Raw genomic sequence first — 23252 nt, 5'->3', positions numbered from 1 at the left:
CTTTCCATTTTGGTTTTTAAAAAATGTTGAAAATTATTTGACAGTGATATTGATAACAATGATAATATGACTATGTTGATGGCAACTTTATCTCCAAAAATACATGTACTAATGATAATTACCACATTGTTCATATACATGTCATAATACACCGTATTTCTAATGATAGCTGTAATGTATATCTTCTTGAAATCTCCTGAAATACTTCTTCTTTGCATGTTTCTTGTAGTTCCTTATATTACTACTGATATACAGTATTACATCTCTTTTTTCAGCTAAATTTCTCATTTGAATTTGTTTATTTTGTATGAATGACTTTTTATTTTTAAAAGTATGGGCTTTGAATTTATGAACCACTGAACCATGACATTTTGGATCAAATTTTCAAAATAAACATCCCAAGCTTAAGAAGTACTTTGGAGGTCATTAAATCATTTAATCAACAAGTTACAATAACTTTATAAAATACTGAAATCGTGGCATTGCTAAAGATTTTGAAATAACTATGAATACATATAAAATATATTCTTATATTAAATACAGCATATATTTGCATTTCATTTTACATGTATTGATAATTGAGATGTAATGAAAGTGTAGGTGTTATTGAGAATGAAAATTGTGATTTTAACAAGTGTGAGAAAGAAATATTTGAAGCTCCCCCTCTCATGTTACCCCTCCACCATCTCTCTCTCTCTCTCTCTCTGCCCCTCTTACTTTGCTGCTTTCTCTCTGCCCCTGTCCTCTCTCTGTCCCTTTCCCCCTCTTTCTTTTCTCTCATTCCTATCAGTTAAATCATCAGTATGATAACAAATTTCTTCATATGGGGGATACCCAATAAAATCAAGGTATTACTTCTGAAATATTTGTCCATGCCAGGTAACCCTTTACATGCAGGAACCATGTACACCCCATATTAATCATATGGGAAAGAGAGAATGCAGTAGTCTACAGGTTAATGTTAATTCTTGGGTCATGTGATAGAATTTCACCATTCCCAGTCGTCTTGTGTTTAACGTATAGGTCATAGCTCTAATTCAAGAAAACATTTTACTCCATGGAAATGAAGTGGAGTGGACTATCAAATTGTCACTAGTGAAAAGTTATCTTCAGTTAAAATTACCAAGCCCTATCAAGTACCAAATCTTTTCAGGCATATGTAATTTTTCTGCAATCTTTAAACAATCTGTTATTACTTTAATGCGGGTATTGGATCATAGCAAGCTTTCTCTAATTTTACAGTATTGGGGAAAATTTTTAAGAGGAATTTATTGGTAAAAATAAATGAAATAAAGACGTTTAGGCAATTTTACTCATTCAATCATAATCGTATATTTATATAATACTATGCATGTTCTTTAGGGCATACACAAGAAAAGAAAATGTATGTTTATGCAAAATTCTATTTCATGCTAAAATAATGTTACAGAGCAAAAGAAAGAATTACATGCTCCAGTGCATGTAATAAGATAAAACATAATTATTATACAAAATACATTTTAAAAAGTTACAATATCAGAAGTTTCACTAATTCTAAGCGAAGATACACTGAAACAAGGCAATTCATCTCTAACAGTAGTATTCCATGATTTAATTCAAATTAATAGGAGGACTATATCTACTAATGTCAACATGACAGAGAAATTCTTTCGGACCTGATTTACATTGACAATAAAAAAATAGTCAATTATTAAACATATCAAGAGAAAGAGGGGACATTCAAATTTAGTATGGCAAACAAAATTTTGTTAATGGTCTTGTCTTGTTGTTAACAGGTGCATTAATGTAAAGAAGTACCTGTATGTGCAAAAATGACAGATCTGGAGAAGAATATTCATGATTATATTCATGCACAAATTCTAAAATAGTCGAAAAATGTTGGGTTGGGCTTGCAATCCTGACCGAAGGATGCACAAGGTTTTGAGTCCTTCAGAAAGAACTATGGAAATCCATATCACATTTGATGACTGTGATTTATTTCTAGCTCAATATGATTGTGATCGCACAATGACACTAGTGTGCAGAAGATGGAAGCTCAAGCAAAGATGAAGACTTGAGGCAAACAGATACAATGTTTTTTCTTTGGATTTCAGTTGTCTCCTAGAGATGGTCCTCGGAAGGTCATCATCGTTTCTTCTTTGCTTTGAGTTTCTTCATAGCCACCTTGCTCCCTCCTTTACCCAGTGAGCTCCACTGACCAGCTGTCTTTTTCTTCATCCTGATGAAAGAAGAGAGTATCATCAAATGTAATCTTAAGTTTAGACCCAAGGAACAAAGTTCATAATTATTTCATTTTAGGGCTACCTTTAGACCCATCTCGACATGGCCTTTGTGTAAATTAAATTTGTATGTTATGAGACATCAACATTACATGCCGTTTATTAGTCCTGGGAACTCCTTTTCCATGAAGGGTAGGTAAATTCATTCTATTCGTCACCCTACGCCTTCTTTTTTGTCTTCAAGTTCCTAAGACAATTTTATCTTCAACTTTATTTTTCACATTCCATTAAAATCATAAATAACCACAAAACGTAGCAAAAACTGGCATAAAAGTAAAATTAAGTACATTAAAGAATAAGAACATTATAGTACATCATACTAAACAAAAAAGGATAAAGATGAAAATGTAAATGTGGAGGGGAACTGCATAGGCCATTTGCCTTTCCAGGTAGAACCCTTATATAACCAAAACCTATGAAAGTACAGTAAAATAACCTGGCAGTAACAAAACAACAATGAGCCAAGCAGACATAAAGGATGACCTAAGAGCAACAAACATCAAAGAAGAAGATGATAGTCATGACAGTAAGTACTGATAATATATGTGTTATGTTTTCTTTTACATGAATTTAATGATTCTTACCTTCTGTTTAACTGCTGTCTGTTGAGTGGAAGATAAGCATATGGATCCTGCCCTCCCTTCTTCTTCATGTCACCACCAGCTTTCTACAAATTTGAAGCAAAATAAATATTCAGAGAAAATGTTCAAATGAATAAAAGGCAATGACATAGAAGTATTTTGGCACTTGCAAATGCACATTTGATTAACACTCTTATGAAGGCTAAATATACTGGATCTATACTTGATCTGATTATAATTCTGACTAGTTTCATAATCATTTGGCTATCTATATGGCTTAGTTCTAAACAAAATTTAAGATAAGCAGTTGGTCCTAATGCACAATGTGACCATGATCTGTTCACAATATCTATAAGAGCAACTCTGAAAAACTTGAATTTGGTCATAGCCAATGTCGGTTGAATTTTAGACCATTGCTACATCCAGCAAATCCTCATTCTCCTGGTTACTTCACAGGCAGGATTTAAGTGATGGCTATGGCAAAAGCCCCACCACACTAGTTTGGCCAGGAGGGATTAGACCTCCCTACATTGTCACTGACACATGGTTATCTCATCAAATAAGCTCTCAATAAACATAAAAAGAGGATCATGGGGGACCAATGGTCACCGATTAGGCAGTGTTTGCTATATAGAGGGCGCAAGTAGCTATAAGTAGTGCAGTGGTGGGGCTTTAATTATTTGAATTCTTACCTTAGCTGCGAATTCCTGACCGGGTTTCATTGCTGGCTTCTGCTTCTTGGGAACCCCAAGAGGTCGATGGATACCACTGCCTCCAGCTGTGGGTTAATAATAAGGACTTTGTCTTAATTTCATGTCAGAGAAACCTATTGGTATAATGTGAGATCTCAGATTTCTATCAGAAGGATCTGTGGAGATCAATATTCAAAGGATGCTACACTCTAAATGAGAGTTACATTTTGTACCCCCCCCCCTTAAAAAAGAATAGTATCATGAATTAAAGGGAACCTTTAGGTCAGTCAGCAACCCCATGACTTCTACAAGCCTGTCTGATTATCAAGATATATATGATTTAAAATCGAAATCAAATTTTGCGTTGTCCTAACGGTTTTTAAAACACTACAGTCTATTGAGGAAAATCAGTATGGTAAAACAGGTCACTCAAAGGCTTTTACTTTTTTGAGGCACTTCATGATCATTTTCAAGCGCGATTTTGTGGGGCCATGCATCTCAGATTTAACATTGTTAAACAATGCCTTTAATGATGAGGAAACCACTGAACATATGATACTGACCCTTATACTTGTTAGCCATCTCATCTTCATCGTCTGATATACTGAGGTCTTCCAGCTTCCTCTTTGTTGTCTTGTGAAACTGAAAGAAAATATGAGAAAGTAATAACAATTAATGCAATTTTACTTTATTAATTTTACAATAACAGATGGTGAAGCTCAGGGCCCAATCTTATAAAGAGTTGATATTAATCGTAACTTATTTGCAATTGATATCAATCGCAACTATGTACATGAGAGATAAGGGACTGCAAACTTGCAATCGATAAGAGGACTTGCGATTGATTTAAAAGACGGGGCCCTGATCTATACAAAGTGACAGTATAATATTTGTTTTGACAGATGTTGTAGATCTTCAAAGGAGTCAGCAATTGCTCTCTAGAGACATGTACGAAATTGAATGGGGGAGTTGTCCGTCAAATTCACAGCTCTAATGCATTAATCAACGAGTAGAGTACATAGTCACCCACATACCATTGATATTCATAGATCAAAATTGTGTATTATATGAGCTTTTGTAGAATGCAAAAAAGACCGAATTACAATTTAAAGCTCCGGTATCTTAAATTCCTCTTCCTTGATTTCACATCAAACTTTCACTGACCTTGGCTAACTCATCATCCATCATGTCTTTCAGATCATCATCTCCTCCTCCTCCTCCTCCTCCTCTAGCCTTCCCTCCTTGATTCTTCTTCCCCTTCGCCTTCTCTTCCTCTTCTTCCATCTCAGCGATAAGAAGCCTACCGTCGGGGAGGGTCTTGAAGTTATGCTTGATGTGACCTATGGCCTGGGCTTCCTCTGATTCAGGCTTGGTGGCTGATAGGAGGGAAGGATTGAATGATTTAATCACAATGAATGAAGAAATGACATAACAAGTGAAGAATATCCCATCACGCAGGTCACCTCAACCCTAACCAAGACCATTTGGTCCAATCCTGACCCTGACCCGGAGCCTAACCTTCACCATGACCCAAAACTTCAACCCTAACCAATACCATACAGCTTTACCCTAACCCTAACTCTCGCCTTGAACCTACACTACACATAATATAAGCCAAAATGACTGATATATTAGGAGGAGTCTTAACGTTAAGTTTGATGTGACTGGCTGAGAGGGCTTCCTTAGCAAAGTAAGGTTTGATGGGCTAAAACAAGAAGGACTAAATGATTGAATATATAATCACAATAGAGAAATAACCAATGCAAGTATACCAATACTTGTTTATGGTCTAAGTCTAGATTTCATGATAAATACATGCAAACGAGAATATAAAGAGTAATTGTTGACATCTGGCCCAAGCAATATTTGCTCTGGCTATATTGGAATAGAAGAAGGGTATTTGTTTGAGTTGCAATGAGGTATAAGGGTAACTTAAGGGTCAAAGGTCAAACAAAGTATAAGAAACGATGTACGTTCTTTCCTTACCAAGCACTCTTCTTGATACACTGGGGTCCAAGAAGTCCAACGGAGTATCTTCCTTCTCCCCTTCCTTCAACCATGCCTTGCCTCGCTGACCTGCAAGCTTCTTGGCCTTGCGACCTTTGACCTTTGACTTGGTATCCTTGGCGTCCTCATCGTCCACCTCGTTCTCTGAGTCTGTTTCTTGGAGAATCTCCTCGATGCTGTAATATTAAAGAGATTGATTGATGGAGAAGTGTGTCACACCACTTTAACCTGTTGACCACTGAGTTCTCTTATTTCCACAGTGCTTAATACATCAACCACCAAATGCCTTTGGCAATGGACTAATGAACATTCTTCAAATATGAGTGGGTAGAGGCGCAAATTGAAGACATTTTACAACATACAAACAATTGTTACGTTTACAACATATATTTATAAGATTCTTTTTCATTTTTGTTGTCAAACAGACAGAGAACAATTAAAGGCATCGTTTAACAATGTTAAATCTGAAATGCATGGCCCTACGTGATATCAGTGTCTGTGATATGGTGTAATATTGGAGCCATAAAAAAATTGCACTTCAAAATGAGCAAGAAGTGCCTCAAAAAAGTAAAAATCTTTGATTGACCGGTTTTTACCATACTCATTTTCCCCAATAGACTGTAGTGTTATGAAAACCGTTTGGCAAAGGCAAAATTTGGTTTCAATTTCCAATCATAAATATCTTGATAATCAGACAGGCGATCGGCTTGTAAAAGTCATGGAGTTCCTGACTGACCTAAAGGTGTATAATTATCTTTGCAGCATGACCTAAATCCAGGATTTTGTTTCAGAATCTGAGATAAAGTTACTGGATCCCTTTAAATTTCATTCCACTATGATATGGTGAGATATCTATTAAATAATCCTGTCACAATGCAATGATTAACATTCTACTCAGTTATGTTTTTACATCAAATCTTATCTTTCTGAAGTGTGTGATCTATGGATTCCATGAGAAGTCAGACTCAATCAGCACATTAATTCTACTTTCTGATTCCCATTATCTTGCTGCAACATCCCTGTGTCACATTTGCTATGTAAATATGAAACTATTTATAGGATGATGATTTGAATAATTAAGTTCAAATTCGAGTGAAGTCAAACCTGCTTTAGTAACCACCTTTATAGAAAGACCAAATTTTCGTTTCCCTTGAAAATGGTTTCCTATTGAAGCATGTACTAAAGGAATCTGTACATGAATAAAGACCCCCTGTCTCCCATCGGGTGGTCTTTATGGACAGGTTTCACTGCATAAGAATAACTCTGTTTGAACTCTGACCTTTCTGGTTTGGGTTTCTGTGGTACCAGGGCATCGAACCCATCTTCGTCCTCGTCCTCGTCCCCTTCCTGATCTCCCTGCCTGGATGCGGCATTGAGAGCCTTGTGTCTCTTTGTTCTCTCCTGGGTCTTCTTGATGTTGTGCACCATCTTCTGTTGGCTTTCAGGGATCATCTTGCGAATCATCTCGTACCTGGATAAATTTTGAGAGGGGAAGACAGCAAATTCAAAATTTAAAGATTTTAAGAAAAAAACTGCGACCATCTTTTGATGATGTCTGTGATCATTATTGCGAATCATTTTGTATCTGGGTTTTTTTTCTTGTCCTCCTTGATATTAAAAAAACACTTTGAAGCGGTTCAGGGGTCATCTTATGAATCATCACGTATCTGGAATTTTTAAGAGTGGAAGGGTTAAAATAGTACAAATTCAAAATAGAAGTTTTTACCCGCTTCAGAACTTCCAGATGTTCTTATGAAACAAAAAAAGGTATCTTTGTGACAAATTCTTGGTGAAGAGGCATTCTGGCTATTGAACCACTGACATCTAACAAATTTTTCAATAGATTTCTTATCTTGACATATTATCAACCTCATAACTACTGACAACAATTGTGCTCTATTTCTTTAAAGCTGTTAGTTTTTAATTTAGGCTAGCATAAAAGGGAGAGCAAGAAATACTTTGCCCTTGCAACATTATCCTGCTTTTCACATTCATGAAACTTGATTTAGAAATTAACTCATAGACAATTCTGTTCATGAATCCTGTCCAGTCTATTCAAGTGAATCCTTTCAAGGACAGCTATCAATACAAACATGTAGAGAAGGGCCATGGTGGGATTCAAGAATTTCTGCCAAATTAATATTTTTCTATAGGTTTAATATATTGCGTGACATCACTGAGCTAATAATAATAATGGAATAAGTCTTATTGAGATTATAGCTTCTGAAATACGATGATCTTGTTTTCCTGCAAGAGAATTCTTAAGGACTTCTAGGAGCTTACCCAAACTTGCGGACGAGACGAGAATAGATTCCTTTGACAGGGACTCTCAGGTTCCTCCTATTAGCCTCCTTCAAACAAGCTATACAGTGAATCTAAATGTGATCAAACAGTGACTCATATCAATGACTGCAAGTTGGATACAAAATTGTCATTAAAAGAATATGTTATCAATCAGTTTTGCAATGCATTATTAACATAGAAAACCTGAAAAGGGATTTGGTACATAGAGCCAAATTGTCATTAGTAACATGCAGCTTGAAATACTGGGAACGGGAACGGGAACATAATTTGTGTGTAAAAGTTTCCAGACAAATAAACAGCGTGCTCTCAAGACATTGCCAAAGAAATTGAATCAAGGTGATGTAGGAGTAACATAGAAGAAAGATACACAGGCATGAAGACAAAGAGTTATCAATCCAGAAAGAGAGGTTGCAAAATTTGAGGGAGCAAGATATGAACAAGGCCCACCAAAATTGGAGAAGATGGAAAAAATGAAAAAATGTAAATCTGGCATTATGTGGTCTCATAAAAAATAAAAAAATATCAAGATTAAGCAAGATTTATTCAAACAGACAAAAGAGAACGAAAGACACGGACTCACCAGTTTTTCTACATGTGGGGCTAGGACAGCATCCGGGATGACGGTACATAGAACCTTGATGAGTCCCAAGGCTGATTTGAGCACCTCCCTACCCTTAGCCTGCATCAGCGTATCCACGGCATCTACCAACTGCTCCAATAGAGGGCCTCGCATGATGTCTAGTGGTAAGAGAGAAAGGAAAATTCTCAAATTCTGTCACTTGTATTAAATGTACAGCCAGAAACTGTTTCATGCTTGAAATGTTCCCCAAATTTGCATGTGAACACATGTTCATATTTTTGAAAGTTTCATATATCTGAATAACTACAGAAACATCACAGAATGTTAGCCATCTGCAAGTTTCTTGCTGAGAAAAAAGCCATCATTTACATGCCACAATAGTTTCTGTTGTGTAAGTCTCTTGTTTTACACTATTTATCTGTTAATTTTACATGATTATGAACTTCTTAAGAGAATGACAATTGCATAAAAATGGTAATTCTTGTTCAAGGAATAAATACACTAAAAATACAAATAATTGAAGTAATAAAAACGTTATTTTATAGATTATAAGACCAGCAGCAAAACAATAGTTTACCAATATTGACTGCTTTGAGAGGCACGATTTAAATTATTGTCCAAGGTGATATCAAAACTGCACTGTGCCCGAGAAAAAGTCAAAGAGTACAGTACAGTCTTAAAATCACTGAGTAGTTATTGTTTAAAAAAAAATAAGCAGTCAATATTTTTTGTATATACTCCATCCCCTGCGTTAATCCTTAAAAAAGGAGATATTTCAACCAAATAAGACTGTCAAAATGTATCTCTATACTAGTCTAGGAGCATGTATCCATTATTAACATCGTGTGTAATCATTGCGTTCTGGCATTGTATGCACAAGTAGAACCATCCTATACTGCCCAGCAGTCAACAGCGAATTTCATGCCTGAGGCGTAGAAATCTTCATACGTGGTACATTATATGAAATAGATAACATCCTGTTTGTCACACTGACCTTTGAACTCAAAGAGAATCCTTGTAAGAGCTAGGACGGTAGCGCTGACCATGTGGGGTGACCCTGCTAAACCAGCCGCTAACATCTCCAAGTACTTGCTTACACACACTAACAAATAAAACACATATTACAGATCATCAGAGAATATATAAGATACATCACTTCAGAGTCATTTTGATATATTTGTTGTGACAACTAAAGCTAATGAATTTAAGTTCAAGTTTCCCTTTCTGGATGAATGAGTGACTTCTCAAGGCAGATGAAAACCAAAGCCATAAAAAAAAACACCTGTCATTTTGCAAACTGAACAGCAAAGACTCCTTTACACATGATACAATTTACACGTTCTCAAAATGTTATTAATTTACAGTCTAAGCCTTGCTTTTTTAGCTTGAATGAAAATCAACCAAATTTACAGTGTTTGTGGATTAAATTCTTATGAATACAGTTCAGACAGAAATTTTTAATCCTGTATCTCCTTGATATGATGACACATTACACATATGTAACAAATCATGTTGTTTTAAAAGATGTCTATTAATTATGAATTTATCCTTATATACAATGTTAAAATCATTAAATTCTTGAAAATTAGCTAACAAAGGAATAATGATCATACTTACATTCTCTGGGTTGATCGGAGTGCTTGAGCATAGTGTTTCCAATCTCTACCAGGAGACCAAAGGCCGACGCTCTGGCTTTCTGGTTAATCTCCTTGATACACAAGATGATCTCTGGTAGTATGGCGACGATAAAAGCTTCATTCTCTCCTGGTAGACTCTTTACAATGTGATGCAAGCACCTAAGTCTAGGCTATAGTTTGGGAGGAAAGATAGAAAAGGATTTCAATGAACGACTGCATGACTAGAGTAATTAAATGATCTGTATTTATTTTCCTCTATAAATTAGAAGGAAATAAAGGGGTAGGGATCCATGTTTAATTATGCATTTAATCCTTTGCATTTTTATCAATCATAGTAATTTCAAGAGCAACAAAGCTGGAAACAGAGAGGAAGGTTCAGATCTTCTTAATCTTCTACAATTCAGTTGACCTAAAACCCTTCTTTGGAAATTTGAGAACTACTAATACAAAGGAAACAATATATAACTTGATGGGAACTGCATGATCCCATGTATTTTTAAACTTTTATTTGCTCACACATGATAGACAATTTACAGCCAATTTGAAATGTATGTTTCTTGCTCTCTGAGGAGCTGAGTTTTAAAGCCCATCTGTACTAGTGTAAAGGAGGGATTAGATCACACTGCAAGGTCACTGGACAGATGGTTATCTCATCAAATCCGATCTCAATTAACATAAGAAAAAGAGGATCATGGGGACCAATGGTCACCGATTATGCATTGTTTGCTATATAGAGGGCGCAAGTAGCTATAAGTAGTGCAGTGGGGCTTTAAGGGCATGTTGTACTTACTGCTTTGGATGATGGTGATGAGCTTGAGAGGGACTTGAGGAGAACAGCTTGAAGATCATCTAAGTTAGCTTGAAGGAAACCCTGTGAAGCTGTAGATTCTCCTTCACATAGCTCCTCCAGTACTCGATATGCTTTCTTCTGCATGGTACGGTCTGTGCTCTGTAGAATTCAAGATTTGGCATAGACTTTAAAGTGACTCTGTAATATTGCCTCAGATTCTGAAACAAAATCCTGGATTTAGCTCATGCTGTAATCATAATCATAAACCTTTAGGTTAGTCAGGAATCCCATGATTTCTACAAGCTGATCGTCTGTCTGATTATCAAGATATTTATGTTCGGAAATCGAAATTTCATTTTTTGTTTTCCTAACACTTTTTTATAACACTACAGTCTATTGGGGAAAATGGGTATGGTAAAACCGATAACTCAAAGAATTTTACTTTTTTGAGGCACTTGGGCTTCAATATTACACCATATCACAGACACTGATAACATGTGGGGCCATGCATCTCAGATTTAACATTGTTAAATGATGCATTTAATATGACACCGATTACTTACCTAGCTGTCTGATTGGTAAGGAAGTATACATGCACACACTGTAAATGCTTGTAATGAACAGCAGAGGACCTACAACTTCAAGTCCTATTCAAAGGACATAGTAATCCAAATAATTTACTAGAATAACATTTCTAACCTCTAACATAGGAGTGATCATCTTATAGAGCTTGGTCATGTGATCAGCATCAAGATGTGTTGCCATGGCAATGACGAGGTCCATGACAGCATGCTGACGTTCAGCTGTTTCTTGGTCCAGCTTCAGACAGGCCTTGTCCAACATAGCAGCAATCAGCTGAAAGGAACAAAACAGTGTAAAAATACTTGATTATGACAGGGTATAAATGTTACAAGATGTTACAGAATTAGGGTATAGACTGTAGATGTGTGCTGCATATTGCAGTTGAGGGCTCTGCAGTGAGCTGATATTCGACCAGTTTTGATCCAGTTTCTGACATGTTTTGTCTGCTTTGGTAGCAATCAGCTGAAAGTAAGAAAAAGTATTATAATACTTGATTATGTGAAGGGATGAATTCAGAAGGTGTAACTGAATTTAAGTATGCGATGAAGATGTGTGCTGTAGTTAGTAATTTCTGTAGTGAGCCGACATTCCGCTGTTCATTGGTCTGGCATGCCTTTTCAGTATCAATCGACCAAAAGACACTATGAATGTGACTGACAAAGAAAGCGGACAAAATATACAGTTCCTCAGGTAGACAAAGGAACATCCCTTCACTGCTATTATGTAAAAATGTGTAGAACAGGTGTCACATGCATATTCACCTTTTTACATAATAGCAGTGAAGGGATGTTCCTTTGTCTACCCGAAGAACTGTACATGTTGTCCGCTTTCTTTGTCTGTCATGTTCATAGTGAGAACAGTAACAATACTTGATTATGACAGGGTATAACTAACCTTCTCACAGAAAATAATTCAGAATATCTCAAGGCAAAGGAGAAATAAAGAGTACTTGCTATGCTTTTACACAAAAAGATACCAGTTGGTCTGACCAAGTAGACTCGAGAGAGATCCTAATATACAGGAGCCCTCTTCAATTTCCTTCACATTAAGCTGTAGCAGTCATATTGTAAAGCGACTGGCGGACACAAGAAAAGTAGAGAAGATTAAACATACCTTAGGGTCTGCAATCTGAAGATAGACCTTGATGGTCTCGAGGACTGAGAAGAGAGATGGATCTTGTCTTGCGTTTCCACTGGTGTACAGGTTGAACATGATGGGCAGGTAGTTCTTATCAAACCGGGCTAACTCTGCTCGGTTCACCTCTGCAGAAATAGAGCAATTCATACTAGAAGTTGTAGAACATCCTAAATGAAATCTTGAAATACACCCAGCACAGATCAGAATGACTCATTTGTCTTTTGACATGTACTAAAATTATGCCATCCATCTACTTGAATTAAAATTGTTTATGTATTTCATAATGAAAGAACAGGGATTTATATGATTCAAATTCTCATCCACTTCTTATCACCAATATTTTCATGACCTAGCTGTTACTCAAGGCTCCATTTCATTTCTCCTTGATCTCAGTATTGACATACTTTAATTGATTAGATAAATCTATGCGCTTTTACATAAAATTACCTGAATATCATTATCACTTTCTAAAGTTACACCGTAAAATATAGAGGTTCATATTTGATTCGTGAGTTGGTTGTAAAAATTAAGTTTAAGTGTTCAGTGTCATTTGACCTGTTAAACTGATGAGAATATTTTCCCTAAAAAACATGAACTGCAAGGCAATCTATCATAATTATCTTTAAAGCCCATCTGTACTAGTTTACAGGAAGGATTAGACCACCCTGCAAGGTCACTGGACAGGTGGTTATCTCATCAAATCAGTTCTCAGTTAATATAAGTAAAAGAGGATAATGGGGGACCAAAGGTCACTGATTAGGTATTGTTTGCTATATAGAGGGCGTAAGTAGCTATAAGTAGTACAGTGGGGCTTTAAAGTGTCTCACCATGCTCCAAGTTCTTTGTGATGAGGTTCCTGATGGCAGCACACACGTCCAGTCGTAAGTCCGGTCTCTCGTTGAGTGCTGTTCCCAAGATCTTGGCGGTGCCTTTGAAGGCTCCTGCACCTAGGTCTGTTGGGTTTTTGCAGAATCCAGGGAGCAGGGACCAGATCTGTGACTGGAGCACATCGTATGTCTTGCCTTCCACCTTCTTCCCCTGCTCAGTCAATTCCAGTGCTAGAAAAAAATGGAAATGGACAAATGTGGTCATTGTGTTGTTGTAAAGGTGCTGACATTGTCATGAATAGGACTATTTATTTCAATAAGAGGTGAGGAAAGAGGTGTTGTGGTCTAGTGGATAAGTCACCGGACTGCAGATCACAAAGTATGGGGTTCAAGTCCCGCCGCGGCACTAATGTCCTTTGGCAAGACGTTAATCTACATTTGCCACTCTCCACCCAGGTGTAAATGGGTACCTGATATGCTTGAGCGCTAGTTACTTTGGCAGCTAGGCTTTAACCAGGGTAATATGTGTGAAGCGCCATGAGCGTCAGAGCCTGGCGGTTACCGTTGCTATATAAATATCCATATTATAATTATTATTATTATAATGGATGCTTCAAGGCATAGTATGATGCCAATAAGTGATGAAGGTGCATATTCAGATAATTTCTTGATTTGGTTTGATGAGAAAATAAATTTTTAATGGAGTTGGAATTTGAGAATACTAACTTTACTTTGCTTAGCAGTCATTCTCCCATACCTTGTTTCTTTTTGTGTTATTTTATTGCATGCATGAGTTGAGGATACATTGTAATGACATCACTGCACTAATAGGATCATTATCATCAAATGTTCTCTCGTGAACAAATTCAAAGATTCTCTATTGCAAGAAGCTTTGTTAAAAGCAATGTAAAACAAATTAAGACAAACATCTAAGTCATGACTACTCTAAAGCATACAAAAAAATTTTGATACAAAGGAGATCTTACATCTTGTTCTGAGTTTCGCTGCTAGTGGTAGGAAATACTTGGTAAAGAAAGAGAGCTGTGTGTTTGCTACGTTGTCTCGTATCACAGGAATCAACCAGCTCCGGGGGAAATCATAGTTATCTCTGTTGTGGTACAGGAATGGAAAAAGAAAGAACTTGTTCAGAGTTTGTAATCACAATTAATTGAAAATTCAAAGTCAATTCATTCAGTACATTCATAAAATATACAAATCTAGGAATGCAATAGAATAAACTGCAAGATCCCAGAACATCCAAATCAAATTACATATCGTGCATCATAAAATTGACAAGTTAATAAATAATTAATAACGGGAAAAAGCAAAAAGAAAAGACATAAAGGCAAAAGTGCAGAGAGGGGGTACATGAGAGCAGAGAGAGTGAGAGAGTGAAAGAGAGAGAGAGAGTGAGAGAGTGAGAGAGTGAGAGAGTGAGAGAGTGAGAGAGTGAGAGAGTGAGAGAGAAGGGAGAGAAAGAGGGCAAGAGAGGGGGAGGGAGAGAAAGACTTCAAGTAGAAGTAAAACTGCCAAACTGCAGAAATACTTGTGATTAGCTTCCTTGATATCAATTATATTATAATCTTCTAAGTTTTATTTTCCTTTCCATTAAAAAATACTAAAGATTGAACTCATTTGGAAACAAAGATCTAAATAAATTGAATACCTTGGAACGCGCTTGAATCTACCCTGATATAAATCTTATTAAGCGGCAACTTTTGAAATTACTTACATCTTCAGTTCATAATGGCAATACACGATTAGATTCATCAATAATTGTACTGAGTTAGGCAGCACCACCTGTGCGCTTAGAAACACCTGTATAAAGCACCCTATAAATGTAATTATTATTATTGTTATTATGATCACTTACTCATCTCCTGTGATGTGCAGTGGAACAGCCTGGAGCACAAGTCTAGGCCCCATAGCCAAGATGGCTGCCCCAATGGCCTTGTCCAGCTCCTGCGTGTAAGCAAAGTGCTGTGACCCCCGAAGGTCACACATGGTCTGAAGACACTTGGACATGAAGCCGTGACCCTCGCCACCGAACGCCTGAAAGGTACACATATTTTTGTATCAAGCAGTCTGCTACTTTTTTATCTTTTATAAATCTTCACCAACACTTACATGTTTGTGTATGCATGTAGCTAATCACAATCGCTAATGTGGAAATATCTTAAAGATAAAGACCAGTTATGGTCATGCGATTGCATTGTGAAAGAACTGTTGTGGAATCGATCTGAAAAGATTGATCATCTAGCATTGGTGTGTACTGCAAGGTTCTGGAATCATCAAAATGATAAGAAATTTGGCCCAGTCTTCGTAAAGTTACAAGCACTGTACACAGAAAGATGTATATGGGACTACACACACGTGCGCGACACATGCGTTTATCTCTCACAGTCCAATAGATAAACTAATTTACCAAATATATCAATTAGTAGGCGGTTTCCCGGCAAATTTTTTATCATCATGTATTAGTCAAAACATATTCTTTCACATGATTGGTAATAAGAGCTTCCATTTCATTTAGTGAAATTGGGGCGTTTCCAATACTGGTCTTTACCTTTAATTAAGATTAACAATTGTAGCAAAATACAAGCAGTATACACAATCTTTATACAGTTATCAAATATAACACCAGTATAGGGTATTTCATTGATATGCCATCACAAAATGCCATCACAAAATATCAGAAAAAGAAGCTTACCTCAAAAAAGGCTGCCAAGACTTTCATGACAAGACCCCATGATGAGTGGAACTTGTAGGAGAGCCCGCCCTGTACGGACTGGAACATCTTCCTGATAGGAGCGTTGGCGCCCATCTGCTTGGCGATGTTTTCCTTGGCTGGTTTCACACATTCTAAGAGCAGTGTCTGGTCGAGACAAAGAAGGAAGACGAAATATATTGGATTGGTAATTTAGAAATAAGGTTTGAATTCAAATTATGAGTTACATGTGTTCGACTTTGTCCTGCTAGACTTTGTTCTGCAAGAGAAACTTTCGAAGAATATTGTAATGAATGTCTGCATCTCTTTAGTGATCGACTGGTATTGATTACGACTACATATTCATAAAAAGAATATCATTCCATTTCCATACCACAGCAAATGTAAGGAATCTCCAAAGCTAAAATTAGGAACAACGTGTATTTGACATGCTTACATGTATATGTGTTTTAAGAAAACAAGAGGAATACTAGTTAAGGGTTGATAATACGAACTGAAAGCAGAAAACAAGGAAATATTCCTCCAAATTGGCAGCTAATCATTTCAAATCACCAACAATATGTCATGCTACAAAAGGTTTTACATAATAATACAGAAGTATAAGTAATGAAGGATTTCTATAAATCTCTAAAGCAAACACAATGAGGAATTTGAGACACACCTTGAGTACCCCTGTAGCAGACACTGCTACTTCAGCCCTGTCGGACAGGAAACATGTCATGGCTGATGTAAAGAGACGAGGTAGATGACCAACACACATCTTCTGATCAAGTCTGTCAAGAAACGCATATTAAAGACCGTCAATACTACTGGGCCAGAAGGGATTAGACCACACAGCAAGGTCACTGACAGGTGGCCATCTCATTAACTCAGCTCTCAACTAACATAAGAAAAAGAGGATCATGGGGGACCAACAGGCACCGATTGGGGAAGTTTTCTATATAGAGGGAGCAAGTAGCTACAAGTAGGACAATGGGGCTTAAACAGAATTTGCATTTACATTGCTGCCGATGGAAACAAGGTGTGCCTTGTATTACAATGAAGGAAGAGGAGAATTTAAAAGTAAACAGGGCCTTGTTTCACGAGACCGTCATGAGTACAAGTTCACCTTCATCCTATTGAAACGTGTGTTAAATTTAATACACACGTTTCAATGAGTTGTGGGCAAACTTGTACTTATGATGGTTTCATGAAACACTACTCTGGTCAATAAGTTCAGATGGACGAGAAAATGAAGTTGACAACATAATTATATATAGAGATTTTGATCAAGTCAAAGCAAACTAAAAGAGACAAGAAGGATGGCATACCGAGTGTTTTTAAATCTCTGAATCAATACAATCAACTAGCATCACTTCTAACTTCTCAGAATTTTCACAAAAAATTGACAAACTAGGAAGAGATTTTTTTTAAAGGGTTGATATAATGCTCTTCATTTCTGTCCTTTCTTTTCAGCATATGAAATAAACTCAAAGAGAGTTTTCTGGAATATTGATTGTTTGAAGAAATCCAATTTCTAGTTAAGAAATTTGCCTATTTTGACAAAATTATCCACTACTCTAGACGCTGTTATTTTTTTCGCACTGAGTGTTCTTAAATTTGCTTTGCACGCAATTCAGCCCGTTCAAAACACACATAAGACTTCATGCTTATATTTTCAGGAGTTCTAAAATTTGCGATTGCCGATCTAAGCACGAACTCCGTGAATATTTCTACTTTTACAGTACTTGTCTGAAACATAATTTCAATGTTTTGACTTTTATGGTGTCCATGTAATAACATATGGTACAACTCAGTGTGACATACATACCTGAAGAGATTGAGATGAGCTTCTTGCATGACAGCCAGCCATGCCTGCATAGCTTGTGAATCACTCTCTCCAGGTTGATAGTCATAGAGGGCATTGATGAGTTGAGCATTGAGGTCTGATGGGAGACTAGCAGGGCTTGGCTGCATGGTGAACATGCCGTGGAGTGCTTTCATTGACACTGATGTCACAAGCTGGCAAATAACAAAATAACAACAAAAGAGGAAAGAAAACAATTATTAAAAACATTATTATCTGCAGAGCGCCAGAATGATGTAACTTTCATCCATTAACACACATTCATCATCCTTCTGTCATTCAATATAATCTACAAAGACACAACATTTTGAATTTGATCATACATCAATAATTCCAAAGTCTGTTAGAAGACTACCGGTAGTTAGATCAGGATGAATCATCTACTGAAGGTGAGGGTGGAGCAAAGGTTATTTCTCATACTGAATTATATTACCACTCACAACAACTCACAAGGATTTTAGGGTCTTAATCGCAGAAACATTACTCCATCTTATTTCAGTTTTGCAGAAATCACTCAGTCCTTGATCATGCTCCTGACAACTTCAACTCATGTGAAACTACATATGATACATGCTTTCCATCTGTATACACCGCGGAATCTTGAAGGAGATGTGAAAGGATCCTATTTGTTATGCAATCTTTTATTTACCATCAATGGTACAGTACAGTCTGCAACTAATACTCACCACGTTGCTGAGGGTCATGACCTTTAGTATGGTCTCACATGTCGTTTTGAGGTGGTTCTTGGGAAAGGTCACAAGATTGTCTTTGAGAAGGCTCAGAACATGACATGTTGTTCCTGCCTCTCCAGTACCTGCATCAAAAGAAATACAAACAATATCTTTGTCAGAAATGAACAGTCATAGATGAATTGAACGTATGGAATAGTGAATTTACAGGTACTGATTAACATTTTTGAATTGCAATTAAGGAAATTTAGTCCACAGTTTCAAATCCTTCACAATTACTAGAAGCCCCTTGGGTTATATATATTTTTTAAAATATCATACAGCTTTTAGAATACTGGGGAACTTCCAGTCTTTTCTCAAATCATTTGGATAGACCTTCATTTTTTCAATAATTAATTTATCATTTAAAATTTAAAATAAAAGAATGATGATTTATGTACCCTATGTTATGATGAAGGATTAGTTGTTGTTTTATATGTAAGTTACTGATATTCTAATCCATGAAATTTCAGTTAACAGTCTTTTGTTCACTTGACTACCATCTTCAGTCAACTTTGCCTACCAGCAGTGGAAAAATCCTTCCAAGCAAAATACTTCCAAATAATTTAAAGAACATCTCTAGCATAACTGACCTCCATGTTGCTCTATCTGCTGCACACAGAATTTTGAAGTCGTCCCAGCTGCTGGGTGATGGGAAGGCGGGTCAGGCAAGGTCATGAATTTACTTCCTTTCAAGATGGAGCACACAGCATGGTGGGCAGCTTTGCGTACCTGAAGTGGGATGCAAAAGTGAACTTAGAGCTCTTGCCATGATCCTAATTTTACATCTAAAATTTAAAAAAAATGAATGAACGCTTTCATTTAAATCATAGATGCTTTTTAACACCACACATGTACCAGTATTCGAATTAATTTGGTTCAGGAGGTAGCATCACACATTTCCCATAAGTAGACACTTAGTTGTTTCTTTACTCAAAGAGAATTTTTATTTTGTAATATTTAGAATAGAACCTGTACATAATAACTCCAGAAATGGTTCACAATAAAGCAAATCAGTGGTGATACAACAATTACAGGTCTGGATCAACAATGAAACATTCAAAACCAAAATACAATGTAAGAGCTACAACAATAAGGGTATGCTCGGCTTAACATTTTGATCTACTGTACGTTTGTTAAAATCGAAAAAGACTGTTAAAGACTTTGTGATATTCATCTGAAACATTTTCCGGTAGTACAAAAAGTCTACCCTCTACATTACAGGGGTGATGGTGAGCACTATAAAAAAAAGGGTATTTTTTTACCCTCAACCACCTCCCCCTTGAGTGACAAAAGAAAAAGATTCATGAATAATAAATGGCATCTAACAACATTCCCCGCCTTTGAGTAAGAAACCAACAACAACAACATCTGAAACATTTACTGGTGATACAAAATGTCTACCCTACATTATGAAAGCAGGAATTAACAACATTTCTCCCACCTACTTTTGGTTTTGAATGGACAGTATAATTGAGAATGCCATGATAGATCTGAAGCGTGGAGGAGTCGGACCACACGATCAGGTCCTGGACCCGCAGGATGGTACTCAGACAGGAGAGAGCCGAACGCACCACCGCCGTGGCAGCGGTCGGAGATGACGATTGCACAGCTAGGATCTTTAGAAGGGTCTGGCAGCATACCGAGAACTTCACTTTTAAGATGGATGCTGGCACCCTGGTAACAATAAATTTCAAACCAATTACAATAATGGTGGTGGTTATTTTACCTGACTGCTAAGAAAGCATAAATGCTTGTTAGTAAGCAACCAGAGGGCCGACGGCTTAAGGTCCACTCCGAGGGACCCGGTAATGAGGATTAATGCCCTACCAAAGGGCACTGGCCCATCGCCTTGGTTTCAAACACGGGCCGCCGGATTACAAGACCACTGCTCTACCGACTGAGCTATCGCGCCTCATCATGTAGGACATGTATGCAGCAATAATACGAGTAAAAGAGTAGCTGGAAGAGCAGTAGTTGAAGTGGTAGGTGTCGAGGTATAGATATTGGTTGTAATAGAAGCGGTAATAGTTAGCCGGTACTAATAAAAGTGGCGGTGTTAGCAGGATAGGATAAGAAGATATTTAATGCAGAAAAATTGCAAAAGTAGTTTTGATGGCAGAAATTGTACATAACATTGCAACCGCCCAAGGGAAACACAAAAAAATGGTCTTTGTAGACAGGTTCCTTTAGTACATGTTTCAATGAGAATTTTTCTTCAAGGGGAAACAAAAAATGTGGTATTTGTAGACAGGTGGTTGCTAAAGCAGGTTTGACTGTAGTAATAAAGTAGAAGTGCCAGAAATTGTAGTAGCAGGAGCAGTAGCAGAATTAGTATGAGTAGAAGAGATGAGAAGCATTACAGGTAAAGCCAAAGGATGGAGAAGAAAAAAAGCAAACTAAGAACAGAAATAAAGTTAGTTTGTTACACATACCTTTTGATGATGAGTGATAGCAGAAAAAGTACAGCTGATATAGCTTCTTCATCATCTACTGTGTCTAATGTGGTCATCTACAAAACAACAGAAACACAAATAAATTACTTTGATCATCAATTTTACTACAAAAAGAAAGAACATACTACTCATTTAATGGTAAACTCACATGTGCTCCTTACAATTGCATAGTGTTTACTTGTATCTTTTTGATTTTTGGGGGTACTTTTGTGAAAAGATTGTACAATTCAGCCCCCAGGCAGCAATGCATGTTTTTAAATGAATAAACTATTATTAGTATTATAAAATGAAAAGTACATGTCAAGATAAAATAGTATGACGTTTAAACTAACAAAAAAAAATTATGGCACATATTAAGAAAGGGGAGGTAGAAATTGAGAAAGTATGAGAAGCTTAGAGGAGAAAAAGGAAAGATGGAGAGCAGGGTATAAAGAACTACAGAACTGCATTACTCAGAAAATAATGTCTGCTGTGGATAAAGCCAGTTACAATAAGTAATTGCAAAAATATCATGTAACAAGTCCTTACCAATGCTGCAAAATATTCAGTCTCTGTCTCCTTTCCGCCTTTCTCTCTTATCACTTCAGTCACAGCAGCTAATACAGCACAAATCTGAATTGATGAATGTGAAGACAGTTACTTACATCTAGTGGTACTCTAAACACTCTAAATTGTTACAACATATTAAAGACCCTATCCAATGAAAATACAACTTTATATCAATGGAAAGCAGAATACAAATATAAAGGAAAACAAAAATATTTTCCCTTTCAGTATTGCACAAAAGCAAATCCAAACTTCATTTTCTGCAGCCCTCCAAATTATGGCCTAACAGGGGTCAAATTTTCTGCAGTTACAACATAACATATGGCCCCGACTGGCTTGCCTATTGAGATGTATTTTTAAGTCGACAACTTTTGATTTTCAAAGCTTTAGATTTTGAGTTTTCAGAGAGCTGTTACTACTCCTTTGACAGACACTAAAAAAGCATATAATCTTTGGCTTATAAGCTTTCTGTTTATATATAATTTATTTATTTAATTTTTCAAACAAGGTAAAGGTAAAGCCAAGTAAATGCAGCTATTTCAGTAGCTTATAACATTTACTATCAATCTCAATACAAGTAAAAAAATTTTTAAAAAAGGTTACCCTAATGACCAACAACTTTCCAGAAACTTCATACATGTAGCCATATGACAGGCATCTTTCTTCATTATGGCTGTCAAACATAAATTGCTTTGGAATAAGTGCTTTATATGGTGAACCTAACTAATGAATTACAACGAAAATTTGCATCACTTATTACAAAAATAGGCACATAAAAGAATCACTAAATTTATTTTAGACAATGGTTTATCAAACAGCAATATCTGCACAGCAGTACATACCTCTTTATGACTAGCTGAGTTGGACTCCCAATACCTCTTCACCCGGTCGAAAGCGGGTTGGGAACAGTCAGTGACCCCACTCAGGAACGTGCCATACGTCTCCCCACCCACGGAGACATCATCTGAGGCCACGCCCCCCATCATGACATCACTGTCCTTGTCTCCTTGTACCACATTGTGCTCATTGAGGGCCTTCTGTGTCAGTCCACTTTCTAGGAAAGTATTAATGAAGAAGTGAAATGGGTATTAAAGGTCGTCTGTACTAGTTTGTCTAGGAGGGATTAGATCAACCAGGGTGGTCATTGACAGGTGGCTATTTTATCAACTCAGCTCTCAATTAACATAAGAAAAAGAGGTTCATGGGGGACCAATGATCACCGATTTGGCATTGTTTTCTATATACACTGTAGAGGGAGCAAGTAGCTTCAAGTAGTACAGTGGGGCTTTAATGGAAGGAACAAAACAACAATCAATGTTGTAAAGAAATTTTGGCTTGCATCCAGTAGATAAAGATCACATGCTCGATCTTGTAATTGAAAACAAGTCAGAAAAAATATCTTAGAATTAGCAGGATTTTAACCGGCCATCTACTTCTTGCCAGGCAGCGACTCTACTGCTCCATGGCACGGTCACAATAAAAAGGAAGCAAATAACTCAGCTTTTCCGACTCATTCCGACTAATTAATATTC

The 23252-nt window shown here is 36.8% G+C and overlaps 1 protein-coding gene across 1 annotated transcript in view; it reads right to left on the bottom strand.

Moving 5' to 3' along the window:
- Positions 1 to 1307: 1307 nt before the first annotated feature.
- LOC587536 (RRP12-like protein) overlaps positions 1308 to 23252 on the bottom strand; it is a 33414-nt gene continuing 11469 nt past the window's right edge. Inside the window, exons 3-28 of the mRNA XM_030986254.1 lie at positions 22563 to 22774; positions 21703 to 21786; positions 21154 to 21230; positions 20167 to 20395; positions 19312 to 19450; positions 18677 to 18804; positions 17955 to 18145; positions 16806 to 16917; positions 16127 to 16291; positions 15290 to 15468; positions 14403 to 14524; positions 13417 to 13647; positions 12566 to 12714; positions 11570 to 11725; positions 10871 to 11029; positions 10061 to 10250; positions 9438 to 9545; positions 8444 to 8601; positions 7843 to 7934; positions 6839 to 7030; positions 5539 to 5735; positions 4717 to 4928; positions 4116 to 4194; positions 3553 to 3638; positions 2864 to 2946; positions 1308 to 2218 (exon numbers count right to left, since the gene is read on the bottom strand). Coding sequence (XP_030842114.1) covers positions 2125 to 2218; positions 2864 to 2946; positions 3553 to 3638; positions 4116 to 4194; positions 4717 to 4928; positions 5539 to 5735; positions 6839 to 7030; positions 7843 to 7934; positions 8444 to 8601; positions 9438 to 9545; positions 10061 to 10250; positions 10871 to 11029; positions 11570 to 11725; positions 12566 to 12714; positions 13417 to 13647; positions 14403 to 14524; positions 15290 to 15468; positions 16127 to 16291; positions 16806 to 16917; positions 17955 to 18145; positions 18677 to 18804; positions 19312 to 19450; positions 20167 to 20395; positions 21154 to 21230; positions 21703 to 21786; positions 22563 to 22774 — 3824 coding nt within the window. The 3' untranslated portion in view covers positions 1308 to 2124. The remainder of the gene's footprint in view (positions 2219 to 2863; positions 2947 to 3552; positions 3639 to 4115; positions 4195 to 4716; positions 4929 to 5538; positions 5736 to 6838; positions 7031 to 7842; positions 7935 to 8443; positions 8602 to 9437; positions 9546 to 10060; positions 10251 to 10870; positions 11030 to 11569; positions 11726 to 12565; positions 12715 to 13416; positions 13648 to 14402; positions 14525 to 15289; positions 15469 to 16126; positions 16292 to 16805; positions 16918 to 17954; positions 18146 to 18676; positions 18805 to 19311; positions 19451 to 20166; positions 20396 to 21153; positions 21231 to 21702; positions 21787 to 22562; positions 22775 to 23252) is intronic.

This window comes from Strongylocentrotus purpuratus, unplaced genomic scaffold, assembly GCF_000002235.5.
Source record: "Strongylocentrotus purpuratus isolate Spur 01 unplaced genomic scaffold, Spur_5.0 spur5_scaffold_15, whole genome shotgun sequence".
Taxonomy (NCBI): domain Eukaryota; kingdom Metazoa; phylum Echinodermata; class Echinoidea; order Camarodonta; family Strongylocentrotidae; genus Strongylocentrotus; species Strongylocentrotus purpuratus.
Note: the sequence above shows the minus strand (reverse complement) of the source record. Positions and strands in the feature narration are given on the sequence as shown.